Source organism: Neodiprion pinetum, chromosome 3, assembly GCF_021155775.2.
Source record: "Neodiprion pinetum isolate iyNeoPine1 chromosome 3, iyNeoPine1.2, whole genome shotgun sequence".
Lineage (NCBI taxonomy): Eukaryota > Metazoa > Arthropoda > Insecta > Hymenoptera > Diprionidae > Neodiprion > Neodiprion pinetum.
The window spans coordinates 39,250,649-39,277,995 of record NC_060234.1 but is presented as its reverse complement, the minus strand read 5'-3'; the positions used below and the strand labels follow the sequence as shown (position 1 = coordinate 39,277,995).

General features: G+C 44.2%; 1 protein-coding gene across 2 annotated transcripts; it reads left to right on the top strand.

Annotated features, from left to right (window-relative positions):
* Positions 1 to 390: 390 nt before the first annotated feature.
* ed (echinoid) lies at positions 391 to 26,147 on the top strand. 2 transcript variants are annotated; one of them, XM_069134122.1, is made up of 7 exons: positions 391 to 1,640; positions 10,118 to 11,579; positions 12,379 to 13,601; positions 13,728 to 13,896; positions 17,659 to 17,837; positions 18,766 to 19,047; positions 20,302 to 26,147. In XM_069134122.1, the coding sequence occupies exons 1-7, from the start codon at positions 1,580 to 1,582 to the stop codon at positions 20,469 to 20,471; spliced, it is 3,546 nt and encodes a 1,181-aa protein (XP_068990223.1). In that variant the 5' UTR covers positions 391 to 1,579; the 3' UTR covers positions 20,472 to 26,147. The 2 variants fall into 2 exon arrangements, with proteins under 2 accessions (XP_068990223.1, XP_046473824.1); XM_046617868.2 differs by having other exon boundaries at positions 17,659 to 17,846.
* The last annotated feature ends 1,200 nt before the right edge of the window (positions 26,148 to 27,347 follow it).

Below are 27,347 nucleotides of genomic sequence, written 5' to 3'. Positions count from 1 at the left end.
AAGGGCGAAGGGCGAAGGGCGAAGAGAGGGGGCGGCGGGGCGATAGGAAGGGCGGGAGGGAGGGGGACCACCGACCCATGCCCAAACTACGAACCACGCACACCGAAATCCCGCTTGTCGCGTTGTGTCCGTGTATCGCACGCATGGCACAAAACTCGTCTCTGCTTATGCAGTCGTGTATACGTGTGTGTTTGCACACATGGCGTGTGCGTGTGCGCGCCTGCTGCCTGCACGCTAGGTGAAAAAAGAAGCGTCGCGACGACGAGCGGCGGCGGTTACTTCCACACGACGAGTAGTGGGGATTATGGGGGCGGAGAAGGGGGACCCGCCAGGGGTTGGTGGGGGTTGATCGGCTGGCCTACGCGTCTCTCTGTTCAGTTGGCGAGCGACCGTTGAAAAGTCCGCTCGCTAGTTGTGCGGTGATAGGCGATTTTTCACCCGTTATATCGAGTGGCGTACGTAGTTTATATACGTGCGTTTGGGATTTTTTAACACCGAGTTATCGAAGGGAAGGGACGAAACTTATTCGATTAATGTAATATTTTAATATACGTTGCGTGGAAAAACTAACGATTATAGGAGGGTGAAACTTACCCTGTAACGAAGTGTGTAAAATATTGTATTTCTTGAGTGAAAGAATAAAGTGCAAAAAGGGAATATCTGCCTGCAGTGAAAAGTGTTTCCGAAACCTGTATATTTATTAAGTTTTTTTTTGTTTGTTCTTTATTTTCTGAAATTGTGTCGCCGTTTCGCGAGTGCTGCGACGTTGCTACACTTTATCATCGCTGCGCATGCAGTCGCTTCAACTGTTCAAGTGCAGGTGACGTGTAAAGCCGAAACGGAAACGGATGAAACAACGGCTGGAAAGTTTACCCGCGGGAACGTGAAAACATTAGTTAAAAAAAAAAAAAAAAAAACGCGTGGATGATAAAAAATTTATAGAAACCAAAAAAAGTAAAAAAGAAAAAACGAAAGCGACACCACCCACTGGGATACACATGTATAATGCAACGGCACACCTTTACGTGAATAAAAAGTTTGGTTCGACCTGCGGTTTAAAGTGACAAAGAGCCAGAGGTTTTCGGTTACGTCCGGTGAAGAGCGACCGGAAACCGTTTTTACACGACCGGAGGTGCCTGCAGAGCGGTGAACTCTAAAAGTTTGAGTTTTCGTCGTATCTTTTTATACGATGATTAATCGTGGCCTTTAATGTAATTTCGTCATTTCCGTTCTTCGATGCGGAACGTTTTTGATCCGCAGAAAAAATCAGCGGTCGCACAAATCGTTCAAATATATAGGAATCGAGTTGGAGTGCTCGGGGTATTTCATGCACGGTGATAAAGTTTCCGGAGTGCAGTTCGAGGTGCGGGTGAAGTTGCTTGTTAAAGTTGACGACGAAATTTCCTAAGCAAAATGATAAACTTAAGGTGAGAGTCGCGGAACGAACGCTGCGTGCTTTCCGACATTTTCGTTTCATCCCCCGTAATCGTCTACGTTTCGGGGCAACTTTGGTGCACGCGGATTATCGCGCTTCGTTCAAATTTTTCCCGCGCAACTTGCTGCATCCTGCGGTGACGTCATGGCCGGGATTACCTCCAGTCGGAGGAGCACCATCTCCACAGTTTTTCTCATCCTGTCAGGTGAGTTGTCAGAATTGACGGTAAATCGGCGAAGAAGCGAAGAGAGAGAAAAGGTCAGACGGACGGCAATCGTTAACATTCCCGCTCTCTCTCTCTCTCTCTCTCTCTCCCACTCCGAAAAACACCTCCCACTTTTTTCGGCCTCTGGGCGAAACGAAACGCAACGAAATTAACCAGAAATCAAACGTCGAGCAGCGAATGAAAATTTCCATGGCCGCCAAGCCTCGATTCGATTCAATGCGAATTCGACCACCCGTACAACTATACTCCACTTTCTACAAATCCAGCCGTTCTGCAGACTTTCTCGCATCAGAATTTTAACGACTTGCTGAAACTTGAGCGGCTTCGAAATAGCGCACCTTGAAGTTCGACCGATCAAGCTTGACAAATAAAAAGTTATTCTCGTTTATGACCTGTACCAAAGCTCGAAGTAGCGAATTCTAGGCAAATTATCGTACAGGCTCGAAAAAAATTTGAGCTTTCAATCACGCTTGGTCGATGAAAACTCAACGTTACTTGTACTGACCCGGAATGGAGAAACTCTCTACTTTCTCGGTGAAAAAAATCTGGCTAACCATTTTTTCCTGGGGGGTAAACGGAATCCTGCAGGATTTTCGGGGATCCTCTTTGTGCCGCATGCATCGCCTGTATCGTCGGCAGATGCTCCGTCGTTGAGACCGCCCCTCGTGTCCCCGGGGTGCCCAACGTGCCCAACGTGCCCGGGTCACCGGGGACCGGATCACCGTTAAAGCCCTGAAAAACGGGCTTAGCCTGCGAAAAGGACGGGTCCGTCTAGAAGCCCATTTTCTGATAAACAGGGAGGGAATTGAAGGGGGGGGGGGGGGGGAAGCGAAATAGAAAGTTTGGCCGGAAATTCCAAATTCTGGGAGGAGAATTTGGAAATTCGTATCACCATTCTTAGTATCCCGATCTTGAGGAACTTGAGGATGACTTTCGAAGAGTTGGTTTTTCGGAATTAGTGTATATTTTGTTTACGGTGGTTTACTAAATTTCGGAAAGTCGCAAAAATGAGAATTAACAACAATTTTTCCTGAAAATGGATCGTTGCAGTAACGTTACCAACTTCATCCTCATAAATTAGCAGCCAAACGCTCTATAACGTTCATTCGAATAAGGTAGTAAGGTCCGAAAATCAAAATTTAGTGAAATGCCATGAATCCCCAATACTTTTATAGAATTATCAGGATAGAGCTGAACTGCATTTTTCTATTTCCAAAAAATTTAACACGCGCTAGCTTCAGCTTTGTATCAGCAACGTACGGAAACTTGTTCAGATATTAAAGTTTTACACGAGTATAAGTGGCAGGCTTTTATCCCCTAGCTCATGTTGAACAAACCCCATTTTTTTTTTTTTTTCTTAACTTGAATAAAAATCGAGACGATTTACGGGAGAAAGTTACATCTTCTTTTCCGACACCTCCACAATTTTCTTGATGCAAAAACAGATACGCGTCTTGCGTTGAATTTTTGAAATCGTTCAAACTGCGCCGAGTTTTAATTAGTTGTTCGGCGACTGTGAGTCACGTCGGCTCTCGATTTCCTTATACCCGAGCAGCTATCCTAATAGTCTGAATCAGAGATCCGTACTCCCACGTCATGGCAGCTGTCACGTAAATGCGACTGGCGTCACGTATCTGCAACCGCAGGTGAAACGCAAAGAAACGGAAGAGCGTTTCCTGCACGACGATGAGCGCTTTCGGCACGGAGGAATTTTATTTCACGTTATTACCTGAGTTTCGCTAAACATCGCCAAATCCTGCACCGTTTCTGCGTATTTCCAATTTCGTTGCAGCGCCCGCTAATCGCCGAACGAATTGCAATCTGCATTGGGAGCAACTCGAGCGGTGAAACTTCGATTCGGGACGAAATAAAAGCGCAGGAGTTGGCGGAAAATTGGCAGAGACCACATATTTAGGTGCAAGGTAATCGCTGCACAGTCTGCAGGAATCAAACATCGAGCTTCGAGTCGAAACTTTTCCGAGATTGGAAATCGGGAAAACTCGAAGCAGCGCGATCCGGGCAACCAAACGGAATCGAAAACTAAAATAAAACAGAAATTAGCACTGTCATATAAATAGTTACTCGCAGAGTCTTGTAGCTCGAAATCCAGGGTCCGATTTTTCGGCAGCTCGTTTCGCGCTTTGAAATATCTTTCTTTTTTTTCGCATCACGTTCTCCGTCCTCCATTTTAGAGCCGCCTTATCCCCTCCTTGGGATCAAAAATCACGATACAAGCTGCGTGCAGCTCGGAATTAAAACCGTCGCGATAACGTATCGAAAACAATTTACCTCTCAAGTTTCCACTCGGTGTCTGTGTCCTGCAATTCCGCCAAATGTTTCAATGTTATCTGACCAACATTTTGGTACCGATTAAAGCTTGCGTATATTTCGCGTCACTTAATCGCCAGGCGAGTTAGAGCTGCTTAAAAAGCGCGTTTCGTAAACTGGGAGAAAAATCTTCGATCCGATTCATGGGTTCGACGGCGATTACGCATAAACCGCAATGCCTGCAGCGAATTACGTACTCTCGGTACATCATATCGCACAGTTTACTACGCCAGGATGGTCATATTATTTACCGCTAGATCGAACAAGTCGTCCCCGAGTGATCCTACAACAGTTATCTTGGCTCGTACACTACGACGTTTAACCGTCGTGCTTTCACTCCCTCGTCGTCACCGATTTCCACACGTTTCGTAAATCGACAATCCGTTATGCAGCTCGAATTATCCGGCTAACGACACAGGACGACTTTACCTTTCCCCGTGCCAGTTGCGCCAAATGCAAGTTCAAGCCGGAGACGGCGAAAATCCGAAGGTACCGATAATTCTGTGGAATTAAGAAAACGGGGTCAGGCATATGTAGCGTAGCGTTTTCGTAAACAGCGGTACGTGACGACGTGTACGAATGAGGCGATTCGACACTCGTCGATAAAATCAACCGGTACCCGCCTTCGTGCGCTGAAACAATAATCCACCTCGCATGTGTAACGCGTATTATGTGTATGGGTGTATTTATACACACATTTTATACTCGCGGAAAATCGTGCCCCAAAGTCTTTCCCAAAGATTTTCCATCCTTCGTATTTACCAATTTTCTTATTGAGTATCTACACCTGCCATCGTTGCTTGTTGGCACAAGCTCGTATTGAAAAGGTCGACGTATGCGGAAGGAAAACGTCGCTCGAGTATCTCGAAACGCGCAACGATATTCAAAGAACTTTCTACAGAGATACGCGAAAAAGTTCTCGATTCTTTTTTTTTTTTTTTTTCTCTCTCTATACTTAGACGGGGGTTTCATTTCACTTCTGGGAAAGAAAGCCAGGCTTCTGAAAATACGTGCATGTCAAAATCGTATCAATTTATCAAATCTTCAAACTTCCAACTACACACACGTGTAATCAAGTAGTTTTTCCTGAATAAAAGTAAACGTTTTTTCCAACGGCAGAATTATTTTATCAACCTGCAATGATCGATGAACTGAAAATTAAACGATGCCATCAAGCCCGTAGACCTGCGACAAGGCTAAAAATTTCGACTTTCCTCCAAGTTTTTCAATAATTTTCAAACCGAATTCATCTGCCGGTATTACAACTACCAAGAATAACCGAAACGAACACGCAGCGCTATCTGACAGCCTGAAAGCGAACCACGCGTCGAGTTTCCCTCGGGATAATCGTCCCTCGGCGCGCAGAACAGGAGAAATTCAAACGGACGACGTATCGAGGGAACGGGTTATGAAAAAAGGTCTATGTAGTATAAAAAAAAAAAAAGAAAGAAAAACAAGTAAAGAAGCATGTTATGCACGGGACAAGTTTCAACCATCGCGACTCGTGCACACGTGAATTACTTATATGCCATATCTGACCCGGCGGTTTTCACTAGCAGTCGATACCGTATGTTACTTTTATGGGGCTGAAGTTGGCAGCGTTAGCGTAACGAAACATTGGGGGAAAAAATAACTATTTTTCAATTTTTCAGTGACTCTGAAGTGGCTAAGTTTTGAAAATATGAATCACCGCTTTGCCTGATTATAATTTAATGCGTTTCAGAGATTCGTGAAATTACGAAACAACGGTGAATCGTCACAGTAACGTCACCAACTTCACCCGCTTTAATTTTTACCCTTTACACAGCGGGCAAACAATGCTCGTTATGGCTACCGCCAATTTGCCGCTCCACTTTTTTCCCCGTATCTAAATCTCCGTCTCGATCTCCCGATCCATGCATCATGCAGCAAAATGACGGCCTTGTGTCACAATTACACACGCCTCTCTCTTTTCGCTTGTGCACCGTTCACTTGAGATCGACATTTCTCGGAACGATTTCTGCTACGACTAATATTCGTACGTAATCCGCTACAGGCTGCGTCGCAATATCTTTGCTAATTAATAAATATCCTCAGCCGTCGATTTTCCGAGTAATTCCACTCCCGGAGATCGTGTTGTCACCTCACGCACGTCGTTAATTATTACCAAAGCATTGGCACACCGAGTGTTGTACGAGTGACGTCAACTGACAAGAATTCTTTCCCTCCACGCCGAGCTGCGACGAAGCTGCTTGATCGCCGTCCTCAATTATTATTATACACACTGGCACCTGCGCGTAAGATCTTCGCTGTTAAACAATCCGATCGAAGGCCGCACCGACAGGTGTAAAAAACTTTTTGCAACGAATCTGTGGCTTCGCGTTTCGGCGATGCAGCTGCAGCCATCGATCATCTCGGGTCTCTTTCAGGCCTGTCGAAAAGTCGAATCGGACGAGGAAACTTTCGGTAATGTCACTCGTTGTTAGAATCGCTTTAGATAGATACAACGGAACGGCGTCGAGAGATTTCGCACCCTTGACACGAACCGAAGACGTTCTCTTTTCGCCGGAAACCAGAGCTCGAGCAACGGTAACGATTTCGATGAATAAGGGAAAGCTGCGGGAAGATGAAGAAGCGCTTCGTCATTGCTCGGGGAAAGGAGATGAAACTGTTGTTAAATGACGCCACAGAAGGAGAGTCTTTCGGAAAAATAATCGGATGAGGCAGCATTTTTAGTTTGATCTTCTGCTGTGTACGTTTTATTTGAATTATACGATTATCGATTTTAAATATCTAAAACGGGTTAGAGCTTCCAAGGATTCTTACACGTTTCTACGATGATACGGTAAATGTCGAGGAATGCGTTGCGAGAATTTATGAATCGATGTCGATACGTCAAGAAAAGGTTATCCCCAGTCCTTTGAAGACTCTTCGGAACAATTCCATGTCATAGAAATAGGGAACGTATGAAAGTCGATATGTATTTCCTCGAAGAGATCAACTTCGCAAGTTATGTAACCGTACGAGCAAACAATTCTGCTCGTTTCGAAATTCATGATACATTTCGAAAATATGCGACGATTAACATTCTCAGAAGTGAAACAGCTTACAAATAGAATTTATAATGTGTATGTCTCATTATATTGCGAGTATTCTTAAATTACTGCGCCAAGTCATTCGGTTTAATACTTCCAAGTGTTATTGAGGCCCAAATTTTCTGAAAGTCATGAGAGTTACATGGCGAGAACAGAATTAGCTTCTCAGAAAGTAATTCCAGTAATGAACCCGGAGGGTTAAGTGAACGGAAAAACCGTCTTGCTACGTCACAAATATCCATCGACTACAGTGATCAAAATAACGAGGCGATGTTCTTGCGCCATCTTAGACGTCGACTCGTCATTGTTCGTGTATGAACGCATTTTCATTGTAAAGTCAGATGCTAAATAAATAAATAAAAAAATCAGTGACGAAGTTCCTACAACTAGTCAGATAAAATCGTTGTCCAATAGTATAGTCTACAAATTTAGTCGAGGAAATTTATACGTATCATCTTAAAAATTTGAGTAAATTCAAGGATTTAAATCTGTTTTCGCGCGGGTCTAACTTGCTCAAACTTCACTTGAATTTAAACTAAAATAATAAAGATGCATAATAATATCCATCCATGTTAACGAAACAAATGTTATTTGTGCCTAAGATTGAGGCACGTGGCTCCCGTTTGTTTATTGTCTCAAGCTCGCGAAAATCTCGTATATTCAACGAACAGATTGAAATTCGAGAAGACCGTCTTCTATTTCCGAAACGATGAATGAATAAAATTTGATAAAATTGAGGCACCCCTTATCGCGAAGTACGAAATCGACTCGACGAGTTATACTCGCCCACCGATAAATCCCCGATGTCGAAATACGAATATGTATCAGAATTGGTACAAAAGGTCAGCATATTCATTTTATCGAACACATATACATATGTATGTGTATATATTTAAAATACAGTACATATGTAACTACCCCCAAAATAAATACGTACGGCCAGATGTAGAGTGATACGTATATACATGGATGTGAGTACATCCACACAAATGAAAAAATTCGTAATATAGTTTAATCGATACACGGTGGTTTTATTTATAGAACCTATATTATCCAGCCTGTGAAGGAAACGGAGAAAGTCGATATAAGTATATTTCTCTGGTCGGTGTAAAGTATAGGCAGAGGACTCGACTCGATGCAAGCTCGTGCTTTTGATACCCTCAAGCGATTACCGGGCTGCGACTCGTTACCGTTTGTCAGATACAGATACAACACGAATACCAGCCTAACTACCAAGGGGAAGAAAACTGCCACCGTGCAAAGAAATTGACAAAAGCTGAGAAACCCTTCAAAGAAGACAGAGGAAAATCTTCCCCATGCAAAGCTTTCCGAACAATCGCTCTAAGCGGGTGCTCTCAAAATTTCTTCGTCGTAATTCACAAAGCAACTCGCATACAAACGGCGACAAATTCTGTTGCAAAGCTTGCGTAAAACAAGCGACTATGACTCAATTTGGCGGAATTCACCAGCGGTGGTGCAAGGCGGGACATAAACCGTTCCGAAAGTGTCCCGGTGGTTAGAAAAAGTTTAATTTACCGCCGGACAGCCAGTGCAGCAGCACTTGCTCATGGTTTCACTTACAGCTTGGTAAACGAGAGTCATCGCGGTTCTTCCTGCCCGCATGGTTCCGCGGCAACGTTGAATTATTACACGAGCTGCGTCTATCTACTAAGCTCGGGTAGCGGACGGTGGGAGAAAATAGTTTAGTCGATGGCTCTGCCTTGCGCAAAGCGCTTAACTTGGAGTCTGATGCAAGACGGAGGCGTTGTTATAAAACTGTATAACTGCATGTCGCAAAATTTGAGGTTGAAATTGTTGAATATATTCAGCCGAAGGCGAGTCGTCGCATGCGTCAATCCCACGACTCTCCACGGACGAAGGTGCAACACGATTGATGAGCCGTCGAAGCTCGAGTCCTCTTCTTACTTCTTAGTTCTTTTCTTCTTCTTCTTCTTCGTTTTCTTCTTCGTTTTCTTCTTCTTCTGGTTCCCGCTGGACCCTGCGGGCGATGGCCGTAGCTCATCCTAGTCGATTGCCCACCGTAGAATACCCGAGACATTCGCCAGCTGATGGGAATCGAATCGGCGGTCAAACCACCTGTGATCAGGGCCGAGCTCCACGAAGCGTGTCATTAGAAAAAGAAGTTCTCACAGTCGGCCGGAGACGGCTGTGGAGTACGTCTCTTCCGGTGACTGAGCGGTCCCACCAGGTCCCACTGTGGCAGGCTTGAGAAACCGGGGTTCGTAGCGCCACTTGCGACGGCGAATCGCTCCGCGCCGACGTCGAAGCGAGAAAAGAACGCGGGCCAACTCGACGAGACGCGGCAACAGTCAATGGCCTCCCCTCTTCGAAAAACCAGATAGAGGCATTCACCGACTGTTTACTGTTAACCGACCCAAAGCCGACCCACATTCACCTAACCCGATACGTCGATCCACCTCGCGATCCGCGCATCGACACCCGCGGGCCATCGCTAACTCGGAATTATCGCCTTTCCCGATCAACGGGACATCCCAGAGGCGACAAGTCCGATTCTTGGGGAGAGGGACTCTTTGAACATTTCTTGTTAAGATGGCTTCGAGAGGGGAGATGGCAGCGCACGTGGTCATTCGGTCTGACCGTTTGACATCTTTCGAGAGGGAACGCACAGCGACGGGCACTGCATTTGACCACTTGAGCATTCTGATGAATCGTTTTTTGCCTCCGTGTTTCAGAAAGCCCAAACCATCGTTAATGTCTCTGATCATTCTTATAGGGTGTTCGTGATTTCTTCCTAGGAGTTAAGAACAATCTGTAGTTTACTGCCTGTGGTCAGGATTACCTGGTTGTAGTGGTCCACTTTAAGTCGTTGCGTTGGATTGTCTGATCCTTTTTTGAAACTTAAACTCTTGCCGGTATAATTTGTCCTCTTTGTACAGTGCTCGTGATTGCTGGATGGCGTTTTTGTACATGCATTAAGCCCGGCCAATAACCCTGAATTTTTTTGCACTGCAAATGCACTTCGAGGAATAATCGTAGAGTGATAATTGACACCAGTAACCGTTTCTGTTACAGTACTGACGCAGGCACTGGCAGCGGAAGAGAAGCAAATGGACACCGAGGAGGGAGCGACGATATTGTTACCGTGTCGGTTTACGCCACCGAGTCAAAAAGCCACGTACTTTTGGCTGAGGCACGCGCACGATCAGCACGACAACGTCGCGGTGAGCGAAAACTCGCTGGCTACCGACTACGAGCTGTTCAACAAGCCGGAAGAGGGTAAATACGACCTCAAGATCAGGAACGTATCCTACGAGAGGGACAATGGGAAGTTCGAGTGCCGAGTGAAGGTGGGAGGAACCGGGGCTGACCTCCACTACGAGGTGACGACGTTAACGGTTCTAAGGGCGCCGGGTCCTCCGGTGATCTCGCCTATATCGCCACCGGCGACTGAAGGCAAGCGGCTGGAACTCCAGTGCAACACCAAAGGTGGAAGTCCCGAACCCCAAATTACGTGGTACCAGGTTGGGAGGAACGAGCCCCTCGGCAAAGAGCGGACTCTGGTCCTTACGCCGACGAAGGAATACGATCGGGCGAACTTCCGGTGCACGGTCTGGAACCGGGCCATGTCAAAGGGCCACACCCTGGACGCGACGGTTACCTTGAACGTCAACTACTTCCCGCGGGTCACGGTTGGCCCTGAGAACCCGCTCAAGGTCGAGGCGAACGGGACCGCCACCCTTGTCTGCGACGTGGACTCGAAACCGACGGTCGGCTCGGTCAGATGGATGCGGGACAGCAGCTTCATCGCGACGACCTTCCGCCACGTGATACCAAAGGTGACACTACAAGACGCAGGGACCTATTCCTGCCAAGCCGACAACGGGCTGGAACGCAAAGGCGAAAACTCACTCACCCTGGACGTCCTTTATCCCCCTACGGTCGCCATTGAAGGTGGCTCGATCCGCGACGCCGACGTGGAGGACACCCTGACCGTGCACTGTAACGTGTCCGCAAATCCGACACCATCGAGCATCGAGTGGTCCAGGGAAGGTCGCCCGGAGTTTCGGCAGTCCGGCAACATCCTTAGACTGACAAGAGTCACCGCTGACCATGCCGGTAACTACACCTGCAGAGCCGTCAACAATATCCATCCCACCGGTGGCGAGTTCAAGGAGCATTTTGCATCAGCTTCGGTCGTCATTCGCGTTCGACACAAGCCAGGACCAGCCAGGGTCACTCCGGACTCTCCGGTCGCCGCTGAAGGATCCCGCGTAATACTCACCTGCATGGCTATTCCTTCCGGGTGGCCCGAGCCGCAGTACAAATGGTGGAAGGAGGGCGAGAGCCCACGTGGTCTATCTGGCGAAATGTTCGGACCCAAGTACGTCATCGACTCCGTTCATCTGGGCAGTGAGGGCACCTACAAGTGTCTCGCCATGAATGAAATCGGCAACGGAGAACCCGCTTACGTCAAACTCACCGTGCACCAGGAACCCAAGTTTCTTACCAAACTTCAGCCCCATGTTACGAGAATGCAAGTACCGATTGTTTACTCTTTGGTTTATGGATTTAGTTGATGTAGTAACTTTAATATGGCAACTTTGGAAAGCTGTGTTCAAAGAATGTCGGCCGTCTATATTTCCAAGACGTATCTTGCCTCCAGGTTCTCGTCACTCGTTCAAAGCTTATCTTTTGACAAACATCGTCAATAATGATCCCAACAATTTAAAGCACAAAAAATTCTGCTCCATTCTGTGAACCTCTTTGCAGTTCAGTGGAAATATTTAATTGCCTCACTGCAATTTTTAGTCCTCCAAGTAATTGCGTAAAGTAGAGTCGTGTGGTAACCACGATGGATATAAATTCCCAGTGGTATTTTATAGTTTCAGAAGCTTGCCCATTTTTTTTTTTTGTTAACCGTAAACGGTCACTGGGGGTGAATCTCACGCCAAACATTTTTCAAACTCCTCGTACAGTTTCTTAGTCGTTGAAATGGACCCCTTGGCGCCATTCTTCATGGGAAATAAAAGCCTTTTTTTGACATTTTTCGCACTTTCTTCAAGTTTCCCGATGTGTGACAATATTTAAACAATCAATTTTGACTACGAAAACTGAGAATACTTTTTCTGCGATTCTTAAACAATACCTAAATTTTTTTTTTAGAATGTTACAACTCACTTTCGAAGCAAAATATCACGTTTGGGGTGAATATCACCCAGTGTGACCGTTATGCGGTTCTACTTACGTGTGACCTATTAGGGTCAAGTAAAGATTCAGATAATAATAGTATCTTCGACGGCAGACCCCACTAACGTATAAATTTTTCACCACAGTGTGGGAGAGTCATCGTTCTCGGTGTCTTGCACAGCGAAAGGTAAGCCAGAACCGATCGTCCACTGGCTGAAGGATGACGAGGAACTAACTGCAGGGACGGGTCTTTACGACGTGAGCACGAAGCCGATGGGAGGAAGGAGCAACCTGACGACGGTGCAGTCGACCTTGAGTTTCGTGGGTTACTCTCGTCCGCAAACGGACAAGATAATCCCCAGTGACCGAGGCAAGTACACCTGCGTCTTTGAGAACGAGGTGAAGAAAGTCGAGTCGACGATGATGCTGAAGGTGGAGCACGCGCCGATAGCCGTTCACCAGCACAACAAGGTCGCCTATAATCTCAAACAGACCGCAGAAATCGCGTGCAAGGTCCAGGCCTGGCCCAAGCCCGAATTCCAATGGAGCTTCGGCACGAATACGGCCCCGCTTCAGATGTCGAGCGACGGTCACTACGAGATCACCACCACCTTCGACAACTACGACGTTTACACGTCCATCCTCAGGATGACCGACATCCGGGAGCGCGACTACGGTGACTACAATTGCCGCGTCGCTAACGGCCTTGGAACCATCAACTCCACCATCCGTCTCCAGCCGAAAGGTGCTCCGGAGAAACCGACCAAGATAAGCGCCATGGACGTCGGCCCTTCCTACGTAGTCCTTCTCTGGGAACCCGGCTTCGACGGCGGGCTTCCGAACACCAAGTACTTCGTGTCCTACCGGCGAGCCGCTGGAGGCGACGAAGTCGTCGCTTCGGACTGTGCGGCACCCAGAGGACCGGCCGGCCAGTGGCTCGAGACGGACTGCCAAGGGTCGAATCCCTGTAACGTGACCAGTCTGGACCAGCACCAGACGTACTCGTTCAAGGCGAAGGCCTACAACGCCAAGGGGGAGAGCGACTACTCGGAAGAGATAAGCGCCACCACCTCCGTCGCGAAGATTCCGTCGCCCCAGAGGGTCAGCTACGACCCGGAGGACGGGTCCCTCAAGATATACGTCGGGCCCACTTGTCTGGCCCTCGTTGCCGCCGTTGAGAAATCCGAGGGATCCGCCAACACTTGGAGGCTCGTTACCTTCTGGCAGCTCGAGGTACTCGGAAGTGACGCAACCATGCGCGATGGAATTCTCGACCTCGATGCTGCCGTCAACGAATCTCCTCGCGTCAGGGTCAGGCTGTGTCTTAAAGCTGATCACCAGAAGTGCGGAGAGTACACCGACGCTGAATGTGAGTAGTTGCGGGCCTTTTCACGATCTTTCGCCAGTTGCAAGGCGATTTTTACAACTTTTGACGAAAACCAGTTGTACCTACTCTCTATGACTCTTCCTGATCCCCAATATCTTGCTTTTGCAGTCGGTCCGTCCTACATTGCACAGTCCGGCACATTGGCGACGCCAACGTTGATCGCTTTGGTGGTAAGCGGAGCAGTTTTCCTACTGTTCGCAGCGTTGCTTCTGCTGTTTTGTCGATGCCGACGAAAGCACGCGGCGAAAGCGAAGGACTACGAAATGGACTCGAACGCGTAAGTTTACCCAACCCTACTTTGAATTTATCCAAATGGGCGGACACGATATGAATGAAATGAAGAAATATCCAAATATCTAGAAGTTTGCGCCCGGGATATACATAGTAATAACGTGCGTCGCGTGCGGCTGAAATTGTATCTCGAGATTCGAATGCGAGGGAGGAAGTTGAATTTTGTAGTCTGATTTGATTGCCGACGAAAATTCGCTGAATTATTCAACCTTCCGAAAGCATTGGTATACGTATACAAAGTAGACGATTCCGTCATATTTCGTGCTTCCGCGATCGCGTGCCACTTCCGTATTATACGTAGAGACCAGACCTCTGCTACTGCCTTGACTTTTATTTTGGCACAATCTCTGTCCCCGTTCTATTTGTACCTGATAAAATAACAGAGTCGGCAAATCGTCGGCTCGTATGACTGATTGACTGATTTTACTTTTTCCGAATAATCATTTATTCATCGTAACTACGGGTTGTATGCAAATGCGTGAAACACACCGTCGACTAATTTGCCTCACCTCGTAACCCATGGCTAGGTATACAAGCTGTGACGAGGTGTCCGAGAAAAAAAATTGAGTGTCCGAACATAAGTAGGTTTTCTTTTCATCTTCAAAGAAATATTTGAACAAGAAACTCCAGTGTTGCAGTGATTTTGAGATCGAAACACCGAGTATATTTAATTATGCTCTTTGATACTGTGAAGAATTTTTGAAAAATCAAAAACCAAAATGGTTTCAAAGCGTACGGGAAGAGTGATTAAAAAAATCCTTCATTATTTGCAATTCTCTACCGTCTCACGCATCTCTGCCCATCTAATCCAACGCATTTTACAGCTAATCTGCACTCGCATTCATTAACCAGAATATCGTATGTACAAAAATTTTCTAAACACAATTGCACAGGCTGCCGAAAATTCCAGAGCAGAAGTAAATTGAGCCGCATGCCGTTGAGAAAAGTTTTTCGGGTGGCGATTCTGTTTCTATTGATGTCACGGATTAGCTATGTAGATTTGATAAGGAAAGTTAATAAGTTAGCATTTTTAAACGAGTTAATGAGTTGAATTTTTTGCCACTAACGAGCACCTGCACCTTCTTCCGTGATCATACTTTTCTTCCTCTTCTCTTTTCTCTCTTTTATTTTTATTCTGTAATTACCCGCGTTAACGAGAATAGACTCTCGCCTTATCCCCTGAAAGAAATGGCGAAGAATAGCGAAAATCGAGATGTTCGAACAAAGATAATGGCGCGTGCACACCACTCGTCCAGTATCACCGAGTAAAACATTAAACATTTCCTGCGCCGTGCTGCTGAATACCGGATATAAATATAAACGAGGAATGCTGCATTTACCGTTAAAAATGTAGACGCGGGTACATCTCTCGATCGAGAAGAAAAGCGACGGAGTCGGAAGACGGGGACGGATGGCAAACTCCGCGAGTGCAACTGATCCGCTCTGTCTCAGGGAAGAAAGCTCGGTGATCGGAAATATAGCGCAGGAAAAATCGCTCGGGGTAGTACGACCTGCAGTTTCATTTGTCATCTCCTCGGCTTCTATTTTTCTCCTTCGATTTTCTATTTTTCCCCCGTTACCCTGATAGATTTCCTCGATTCCTGGAGGCCCGCAATCAACGCGGCCACTGAGCGGTAAATGCAGGAGCTTCGGGACGGGATTCACTCGGCGGCTGCGACAGCTTAGAAAGCTCGGTTTAAAATGGAAACACATTTCGCTCGGTATGGCCTCGATGCATCCTCTCCCTCCCTCTCTCCCTCTCTCTCTCTCTCTCTCTCTCTGTCATATTTACACTTCACACTGCTAGTGAATTCTCGACTTGCTGCAGACGTGCAACGAACGCTCACTTTGCTCTCCGAGGGCGGTGACATCGATTTCATGGCTCACCTACCGCGTCGCTCGCTCTTCTTTGGTCATCGGTATAAGAACCGGCACTCGCGTGTATAGTTACACGGATTATAGACGATGCCCTAGTTTTCCGTTATTTTTCTCCGTTTTCACTTCGTTTCTATTTTACCCCCGCTCTCTCTCTTTTCCTCTTCCTTCCTCTTCATTGTCATACGCCGTTCGTTCGATTCCTGACTTGAACAATGACAGCGTTATGTGAGGGAGATTGGATTTTCAAATCCCTGAACGTACGCGTCTTCGAAGTACCAATTTCGAAAAGTAAAAACCATCTGTTATCCCCCAACGAGGTTACGGTTGAAAATTTCTAAAATTGAAACTGGGTATCCATTGAAGTAATATGTAATCTAAGGATACGAACGTCTTTCCCTCATCTCGTAAACAGAGTTTGCAACCAGAAATTCAGACCAAATCTAATCTCTTCCAATTGTGCAAAAACCATCAATTTCTTGGTACAAATTGTACTGTTTTCAACCAAACACTTTTCTGTAATACTGAAAAATTTCATTTCCAAACAAGCCCTGTGCAAATAACTTGCTTTTCTTTTTACACGTTGTGTTTTCTGAATTTCCAACGCTTCTTTACATCTCGTTGGTTATTGTTTAAATTTTTCACAATACCGTGCGGTATGCATAACACCTAAAGTTCAAATAATAAAATCATACGGGTCAGCACGAGCATCGTAAGATTCGTTGATGCCCCGTGCAGATCGACCAATCATCTCGGCTCGATCTGACGTTTTACGATCAGCTGCGGTAGAAAGACGTGGAACTGTACGCATATAAGTGGGAATAGTTGGATACGAGCAAACGTGATAGCTGCCCAACCGGGTACGTGCAGCCGAGTTCCAGGCTGCATGCGAGTGCTACTTTGCCTAGATAATAAAGAGTTGAACTAGGGCAAGGAAAACGCATAAACTTGTCAGTTTTTTCACCTGACCAACATCGGTGAGAAGAGTTCCTCCACAAGTTTTACGAGCCATTTTAATGCTTCCGAGTGGATACTTTACCGGCTAACTTTTGAAGTCCGAATGACTCGTCCACGCCTCTCTTTTCCTGGAGAAAATTCGTGAAAATTTCGCTTGATGTGCTTCGGATCGAATTTTCATCTTCGTTGAAGGCTGTGTAATGAAATGATATATGAGGCGCTTCCGTTAGGCTAATTTACCGTCTTCGATTCAATTTTTTAGTCGCAGTAGCAATTATCGAAGTCCCCGCGACGATGCATACCAAGAATTAATGTTTTGTTTCGAAGGTTCGGAGCTTTTTATGCGAAAAGATTCCTTCACGGAGAATGAGAAACTTCGTAACATTTTCGATCGCTCAACTCAATCAAATTGAATCCCAGGATTCTAAAATTTGGTAGATTCTCCTATGGAAATGAGAAAATTCTTCATCGTGTTTTACGCCGATTCCGACAGTCATCAAGCTCAAATAAAAAAAGGATTACGGAAAATACTCTTCTCCAATCGCTGCCGCCGGTGCAATAATTTGTAATTAAAATTCTCCCATAACGGGGAAAATAACTGAAACACAACGTATAAAAGGGTGAGAAAAATCGATTCATCCAAAACCCCAAAGTGCGTGTAATTGAAAATATGGTCCGCGTGTGGTCTGCGTGACTAAAATTAATTAAAATTAATTAAGCCGGGGTGAAAACTCTAATTAGTCAGGTCGATAATTTAGAACTTTGCTGCACCGTTTGCTCCATGTTTCATTGGGTGTCGGCCGGGGAATTCGACCCGAAACATGGAACCATTCGTCCGACAGAAATCGCAAGGACCGAATGCACGACAATTTTTCTTTTTCTACCAACCGTGAACACGCTGCTATTTAATTTCCAGAGTGAGGCCCAGCCTCGTCACCGGAAATGGCCAGCAGACCCAGGCTCCGCCGCCGTACTACGCCGAGAATAAGGCCCTCGAACACAGCCTGGACCTTGCCTTGGCTCTCGAGGATCCAAAAAGTCCCGCCTACGCTCAGCCCGGCTACGGATACCATCAGCCGAACCACAACATTAACGGTGAGAATGGTAAATATCACCTGCAACCGACATTATTGTACCTACGCTAATTTCCCCCTGCTATAAATACTTGGCTAAAAAAAGTGAAACGCCGGTGAGAAACACGCTTTGTTTCGGTTGTGACAAAGCCTGCAGTAATTTGGCGAAAGTTTTGTTTGGTTTCCGGCAGAAGCTCGTTCGGATTGTCGAAATTTTCAATATACCCGATGCCCTTGTTCACCGTTTCCGCGGTAAACTATAGACTGTTAAATACACACACGGATGAAACGTGATACTATGAATTGGGAAAACTGATGACAGCTAATGGATACGCGGCCGCGGACTTGTCAAAGGCATTGCCCCTAATTGCCAGGCCCGCGTGACCACTGTTCATCGATTTTTAGTGGTGAAAAAAACTATATAGTCTAGTCAACGTTACAAGCGTCACTCATCGCGACCAATAATTCACCGCACGCACAGCCTTCGGCTCGTGATTTATCGCAGGCTAAGGTCGTAAAAAAGTTCCCAATTCACTCAACTACGAACAGACAAATCAGGGCGGAAAAAATTCATCGATACTTTAGCTGTAACCGCTTCTACCTCTCTGCAATAATTATTTCGAGAGCTGTCAGTTAGGTAGAAACAGACATCTTGGAGGTTGAATTTTTCATTCGACCCAAACGGGTTTCACGGTTCTTAACTGAACGCATCAGCAGATAATAATCCGCAGCGTTTATACATAATCAGCGAAAAATCTCGCTGATTAATGTAAAAGTTTTGGTTCGTATATGAGACTTTCAAAAACAGTTAGGCTTACAATTAGTCGATCACACAGGCGCCGGTTGGCCAAATGGAGCGAAGCTTTCGCTAATCCATATTTCCCCTAATTAACGATCCGGGTCAGTGTGCGAAAGCCATAATAATCGAGCTTTTACGTCAATGTCTGCAGGAGTGAACATGGGCTACATGGACAACAGCTATTCGAACTCGAACAACGGAGGCTCGGTCAATTCCCAGGACTCTTTGTGGCAGATGAAACGGGCAGCTGCGAATGGCGGAAATCCTCCCTACGACCCGATGCAACACGGTGGATACGGAACCACGGACCCTGACTACGCGACCTACCCTCATCTCACCCAGCACGAAGATTACAGGGAGAGTTACAACCCCAGCCGACAGGAATTCTGTCCCGATCCCTACGCGGCTGTCGTCAAGTCCAAGAAGCACATGGGTCAGTATTCAAATTTATTACCGTATCTGCAAGAGGGGGGGGTCTTCGGTGAAACTGCCCGATCGGCACCTGCTGATAAGCGACCCAAGTTACGACTTCGATGTTTTCGCTAAAGGCAGTACAAACGTTAAACGTGAGTTGGATTGCCTACCTCCTGGCGCTGAACGGCCAGTTTCGCAGAAAACTTTGGCGTGAATACCTACCTGTTACCCAAAGTCCCGTTTAGCAAAGAGCACGTTTAAGAATGCCGAGCTTCGTTGATACCCCTCCCAGAAATTACCGCTATTTAATTATCGACCGTACAAAGCCGTCCCTTGGGTCTTTGCACGCTAAATTTGAACCCTTCTTGAGGATTAGCTTGTATAAACTGGCACTGTGTAAGGCATATCGAAGTGTTTTTGTAATTCGTTTTTGTTTTTACGAGTGAAGAGAAATTCACGGTAGGTATCTATAATTCATAATTGAAGATAAACGCTACATTGCATTTTGACATGTTGTTAACGTTGGGTAACGGAGTTCAAAAAGAACGCTTAGGAAGATATTGAAGAAATAAAAATCGAGAGACACGCGTTAGACGTCACTGACAATTTCGAAAAGCCTCACGTCTTGCCGTCTTGTAACCAAGCTAAGTTCCCCAGTCTTATCGCGAGGTATATCCAACTCAGTGTCGTTGACATTTTCTGCATAACGACGCGGAACGCGGAAGAAGCGAGATCGATAAGGGGAAGGAGACGAAGCTCGTTAGGCGGACGATAAAAGGAACGTCGAATCCTAATAGCCGATAGCCCGATATGCACGGGTTATCGGTAGCAAAAGATTCGTAGAGAAAGCTAAAAGCGATCCACTATTGCCCCGCGTCGAGCAGCGTTGCCCGGCGCGGTTTCCTTTGTGGTCACAAAGCACCCCCGTCAAAGTTGAGCAAAAAAATATCACTTTCGAAATCGGTCTATCAAAATCTTGAAATCCCGTCAAAGTATTTTTTCACGAGGCTGCGTCTTCACGTTCCTACAGATGACGATTAAATTGAAAGACTCTAAATGCAATATCGTATAACCACAAATCGTTGAAAACTCGAAATTTGATCGTTATCCAGAGGAACCCGAAGACGTGGTTTTTTAAAAAGAAGTTTCCACGATTTAAGAACGCAACTTCTCGAAGCTGAAGTTTTTGAGTCGCGACCGAAAACCCTCGTTCCCGTCACTCTTCACGGTGTAAAAGATTTTCTTGAAACCATTTTCTTATTTCTTCGCACAGACTCCCCGTACCACGACGTGTCGGGTCTACCGGACCCGTACCTGGAGGGTCTCGACGAGGACGCGAAGCCGCCACAGCACGTGAGTCTCTCGTACGACGAGAGTCTGGAGTCCGGATACTCGACCCCGAACAGCCGCGGCCGTCGGGTGATCAGGGAGATAATCGTCTGAGGACAGCCCACCGGCCCGCGAAACCCGCGGACCACCTGGCTATAGCAGCGGGCCCCCCACCCCCAGCTCCTTGCCCGGCACCCGCAGCACCAGATGGAGATCGTGATCGAGAATCCGCGGGAGTCTTCTTCGCGGCACGCGCTTCCGCCGCCGGAGTACTTCGCGAGCCTCGCTAGCCAACGACTGCAGCTGGGTGGTGGGGGCCCGGAGCTGGAGGGCCCGACGCCCGTCAGACGCGTCGACCGTTCGGGCCTGCTGGAGATGCCTGTCCCGAATCGCCTCGAGGCCACGCCGCCGCGGCGCGTCGATCGCTCGGGCCTTCTCGAGTCCGTATCTGAGGTCCCATCGACGGAGGACCGCGTTGCCTACGCCAAGGCGCGGCTAGCGGGGCCCGTTACGGAGGAGCGCCACCTGACGGGAGCCGAAAGGGGCCCGAATTCGACAATGACTTTGGGCCGGCTGAGGGGCCGCGAGAAGCGCGGCAACGCCGAGACGAGAGCCGAGGAGGAGGGGGGCGGCTGCTTCGGGGTCGTTTCGAGAGGCAAGCCGGCCGTCCAGGCCCCGGACGGGCCCCCGACGCGACACGTCGAGCAAATGGTCGCCAGGTTCAGTCCCGTTCGGACCCCGACGCCGTCGGAATTAAAGTCGCGCGGAGAGGCGCTCGGCGGGCTCAGTCCCAGGCCCAGAAACGGGGACCGACTCGCGTCTTCCGCCGCGCTGTCCATTCCCGACGTCATCGAGGCCCACGAACCACCACCAACCAGCAATGGGACCGGAAACGGGGGACCCAGAACGCCCGGAAGCGACGGTGCGCCCGAAGGGGAACGCGCGGAGGCCGAAGGATGCGAACACACCGCCATAGAGAGCCTTGAGGAGGGGAGAGTCTCGTTCAAGGGGCAGAAGAAAGTGCTGCAGCAGAACGATAATAGTATACAGACACTTCGGGTTATTATATTGTCGGAACAGTTGTGATCGGAGGAAGGATGATGGGGTGGTTAGTGTGGTTTTTATTTTATTTTTTTTTTGTTTTCAAAACTGTTCTTCTCTTTATTGCACGACGGTAGTAACTGGTTAATTAATTGATCGACGGTGAATATCGATTTTCTTCACCGTCGTCGTTTTTGAACTGGTTTTATTGTTGATAAACTATTAACGCGAATGAGGGAGTTAAAAGTCTACCTGTAATAATATTAATAGTGAAAACGAATTATTAAAGGAGGAGAAACAAATGTATAATATCTAAATGTAGTAAATCGGAGACATAAAGAAGGGGGTAAATAAAAAAACACTGTGACGATGTCTTAACGATGAACTATTTTACTGTTAATGATGAGCTGTTGTTCGCACGGTAATGAGTCATAATAATATCAATACACCATGGTGTCGGGGGTGTGCGCGCAAAACTTTCTCGATTTATTTTTTGTAACAAAATTGCTTTTTCAAGCTTCAATGTTAGTTTCACGAGCACGGATTCTTGATGCGAAACAGTTACTTTGAAAAATGTACGTCTTACGCCAAGTATGTTTCAGATCATATCGTAAAGTTTCGTGATAATTTTTTTTTCCGAAACAACTCGTTCGCTCTCTTTTCCTTATCTCAATCCTCAGCTAATTTTTGAACAAAGAAAATGAATGTGAAACAAAGTCATTGGTAATTTCTTGCATTTTATTCGAAAACGAATTTGTCTCGAATTTGACAAGTTTTCGATGCGCACTCCCGATAATAAAATAACATGTTAATAAATCAACAATGAATAATTTCGGTGACATAAATTATATCGTATCGTATTCAAAAACAAGAATATAAATTTAAATTAACAAATTAAGCCGAAAAATTGATTGTGATTTGAAGAAGACGCACGTACCTATGTATATATAACTAAAAGAATTGAGGCTGCAATGTCGGAAACACGTTGGAAGATAACAAATTATACGTTATACATAAAACTTGGTGCGCGTTGATATGAAAGTGATTATTAACTATACCTAATTCAAATTATTATATCGATGGAAGTACCTACCTATATAAATATAACTATTACAATGAAAAGACTGCCAAAGCAGAGGCGATATTATAAATATATATATATACATACATACACATATTTTAATTTAGTTTCTATCAAACGATCGAAAATATGATTATCTCGTTATTGTTGCGATGCTGGCTTCTAATCCATATTTTATGTATCTAAATTCCACACGCTCTTTTCCCTCTATTTTTGCGATTTAAAGACAAACGAATACTCAAAAGTTATCATAACACTGCGACAATATCAATGGAAATACAGACGCGCCTTTGAAAATTGAAAAACATGAAGCGAGAACGATGACAAAAAAAAAAGCTTCGCCTCACGGGTCACAGACTAGACGCAAAAAAAAAAAAAAAAGAGAAGTCGTGCTCGAGAAAACGATGATGAGCGTCTATCGAGAAAAGATTTGACCGCGGTTCAGGTGAACAACCCGCAAGCTCTCAAGACTCAGCGCTAAGCTGCTCAACCAGTTAGTTTCGAAGTGACTTACTCACGCTATTGGAGAGGGTATCAGCGAAGTTCTCGCCGTAAAACCCTTCACTTCCGGTTCCTGTGCCTCTTCTCGTTCACAAATGCGTGTAATCGCGTCTTTAGCACTTTGACTTCTCTTCTCAAACTATAATTATTGTTCGATTTTTTTGTCGTAAAACAAAGAGGCCGATTAATTTTTTTTTTCATTTCGGGCAAAGTCAACTCCAGAATCTTGAGTTTGCCCGAAATTTTCAGCATGTAAAATCCTTAGTATTCTTATTATCATTCATAATCGTTATTCCTGTATATTTCCCCGTCAGAATGAAAAATTTCTGGAAGCCAGCAATTACGCAACGATCCGTGAAAATCCCGTGTATTTTATACTTTTATATCGTGAGCGAAGCTGTGAGATTATAACTGTGAATAAAAGTATTCGAGGAATGATTGTGCAGATCGATCGGTTGATTGATTGATCGCGGTCTCGTTGCGAATAAAATAAAATATGCTATTGCGAACAAAGCGAGAAAGTTAATTACCGCGAGTAAATGGATGTGTAAGTAAAAGAAAAAGAAAAAAATTGTATTTATCAATGTCACGTGATTATGTACAGTCTATGTATCTGAATGTGGGCAATATAGTGTTTGTATATGTAACATATAGGTATATATATATATATATATTAATACGGTTATTACGAATTAATACGAATACGGTAGCTGCTACGACGAAACTATTACACGATCTCTTATTAAACCACGATCACTGATATATACATATAGTACCTATTTACAAACGCGTAGACATTTATACAACACGTTTCAAACTTACACTTACGCACGATGTACGAGATTAATTCGAGCCGAAGCGATGGAATTTTCCTGTTCCTTGTCTCCTCGAGATAGACGACGATTAAACGACGAGAGAAAACGAATTTTCCGAGCCATACCGACTCTGAATCATTCGCTTGACGCGGTTGAATATTATACATATATTACACACGTGTACCACATTATATATATATTTCAAAGTATTTTGTGTAAATATTATTACGTAAAGAGTATAAATAGGAATTAGGGATAATACTTAATTAACAATTAAGGCTCAATGTGTTCTTAAACCGTATACTTATACTTAATCTATAAAAAAATTTTCACTAAATCTCCCAACATTTTACATATATATGCGCGTGATTGTTGTGTCTCACTCACTATTTTTCTCGCTCCGTTTCTCTCTTTTTTCTATTTACACGCATGTCTGCATGCGCTTTGCTACGGCCCGAATTAATTAATTAACACATTATGCGATAGTGTGAAGAAACGTAGCTCGTCGACACATGCTTGGAAAAAAGTATTCGAAACACTGTTATATTCAGTACAAACCGTTTTCGTACTTCATTTTATTACTTTAAAAAAAATTTTGCGGTTCTTTTCCGTTGGGAAATCTTCAACACTCATGACATATGGTAAATTAATTGAAATTGAAATTTTTATCTCTGTTTTCCTTACGTTGTCATCGATGTGAGAAAAAAATTTTTAATTTCTATCCATTATCGCGATGTATTATAATTACTCCGAAAAATCGAACAAAGTAAGGTAATAAAATCAGAGAATTATTGTTTTACATTATAATTTCTATTGTCTTTGAATCACCGTTGTATTACGAATGGTACGTAGGAACAAATTGACGAAATATTAGAAAAAGATTATATCGTGATACTTTTTGAAACACGTGATCTCATATAATGTTATTATTATATATTCTTCGCTATTTACATTACGGGGAATGAATTTTTTTCTTATATATTCATACGTGGACGCATAGAAGAAGATACAAGAACGTTACTCGGTGCCGGTATTTATACTTGAAACTTCCCAAACAAATTTTTAACAAATCGACGGATAATATTTTCGCAGCCAACTTGAAAAAGCAGTGATCAAAAATTCATGCAAATCGAATGCTAGAAATTGGTTTGGAACTTTACCGCCGTGAAAGTCTTCTGAAAAAGGTATGCGAAAGTAAGAAAAATACGAGCATCGGGTTCTCGTCTTATCACAAACTGACAAATGCGTAGTCGAGAGGATGTCTTTGAATTTGTGTTTTTTCAAGATCTTTGTTTCTCATAACGATATTCACTAGGCAATAATACTATTGGCTTATAATATAAAAAAAAAAAAACAAGAAGAAATAAAATACTCAGAAGAGAAACCTACTTTATCGATCAATCGACGCACACGCATCGTTATAGCTGTATAAATAGTATATTACACGTACACGATCTTCGGTATATTTCGACACTGCTCTCCCTACCTCCTCTAATCGTCTATAGATTTTCAAAATTTCAACCCTTGAAGTTGCACACACGACCCTCGTCCAGCTCACTCGACCCTTACATCCCAGCCCCGTGTGATTCCCAGCAATACGCGTGAATATAGTTATATTGTAGAGTTTTCAAATTTACCTTGTTAACTCTCATATTTTATCTAATTGTATACGTCATAAACGACACCGCGGGGCGATCGCCTGGCCGACGCGAGTCGATCGTTATCCGATATATGATCAATTTCGTTATTATAATATACATATATAAATAAACGGAAATTTCTTTTTTATAATCTATTTCGATGGTATAACAATAAGGCGTTGAAAGAAGACGAAGAGGAGACGGAGGTCGAGTTGTGAACAAAGTAAAATGAATGAAAAACAACTCTTGTATGATATAATTATATTACAATATAATGAAGTATAAAAAATATGTATATGTGTGCGTTCGGGTGTAACGGTATGAATGAGAATCAGACAGACGTGCAACGCGATGATTGATGAGGGCAATGTATGCATGTGCGGTTCGTGCTTGCAAGCTCTACGTTAAGTATAAGGCGTGCAAGCAAACGCGAGTAAATTGGGCGTGGACGAGCAGCGAAGCGTGAAAGAGATAGTTGAAATATTTTTGCATAATGAAGAAAGAGAAATGAAACCTTGTATAATATATAGAGTCTATGTGTGAATACACGAATTAAAGCGCAACGTATTCGTGTGATAGGTAACGCGGTAAAACGAACGTCGGCCGAGCGAAAAGCCCCCGTAATCACTTGTAAAGAACAGAAAAAAAAAAAATTAAATTAAATGAAAATAAACAAAAACAAAACGAACGCAAACTTGAAGTTAGGAGGAAATTTGAAATTTAATTAAATAGAAAATGATTTACAGAATATAGATAAGACGAAAAAACTACACTTATAGAAAAAACACCCTGAGAAATATGTACATATATATATTATGATAATAGTAATTAAAACAAAGACGGAATGACAGAATGGCAGAAAAACATGTTACGCTGTAAGACTCGTATATTACATATATCAAAAAAAAAAAAAAAAATATTTAACTACAACGTAAAACGCGTAATTCGAATGAGTTATTTAAATTTTTAGATATCCTTAAATGAAACAAAGAGTGAAAACCTTCGCAGCAGCTGTTAAACTCCTTAATTGACGTAAGAAAAAGAGAATGAAAACACGAGGAAAAGCAAAACTGATAGATGAATAGATATATCGTATTGCGAAATCTCGACCCTATAGTGATTATACGTACAATGTATTATGTACTTCCGAATGATTTTATGATTTGATATTTTGTTCAATATTTGAACATCCGATATTGGAGCGTGTCTGGATCATCGATTATTTCAATTTGTATATACATAGACATCATATTATATATTAATTATTGTCTATTATTTTTATTGCTATTAATATTATTCTTACTTTTTATTATTTTTATTATTGTCATTATTACAATGAATATTATGAATTATTATTTTGTACAAATTTTATGTTGCAATATAAATAAATGATAAAGAGACAGTTTTAGTTTTTACCCATAATCTAATCCATTATTATTATTATTATTATTATTATTTTTATTTTTATCATTACCGTTATCGACTCCATGACATTACCTAACATTTGGAGCAGCTCTCACACGCCTTTTTATCTATATTTCCATATAAAATTGATTTGTACCTCGAGTAATAAATAATCGATTCACGGTAATTCGGAAATTCAATATTTTCACAAACCCGCATCCATGTGTTAATTTTTATGCATATCATTGAAAAATCTGTTATTTTCCGATCTCTGTTTCTTTATCTTTCCTCCCTTTTTTCGTACTCATCTCGGTTCCGGCTGATGATGCTAACTCGTTATCGTCAGCTGCCTGCACGGTCAGCCATGTTGAATTTTGATCTTGAAATACGAGGACTCTTGGCAAGATTCTATTCGGTCTTACGGTACCGATATTCAGTTGATTGTCGCCCGCCCGTCGAGAAAAACTTTTTTACAGGCAGAATCCGGTGAGACTTCGCTCAGAATAAA

Bases quoted from the DNA above. Each gene is read 5' to 3' on its own strand.
- ed (XM_046617868.2), top strand. From the start codon at position 1,580: ATGGCCGGGATTACCTCCAGTCGGAGGAGCACCATCTCCACAGTTTTT. The intron at 1,641-10,117 runs GTGAGTTGTCAG...TTTCTGTTACAG, and splicing joins AGTTTTTCTCATCCTGTCAG to TACTGACGCAGGCACTGGCA. The intron at 17,847-18,765 runs GTAAATATCACC...CAATGTCTGCAG, and splicing joins CAACATTAACGGTGAGAATG to GAGTGAACATGGGCTACATG.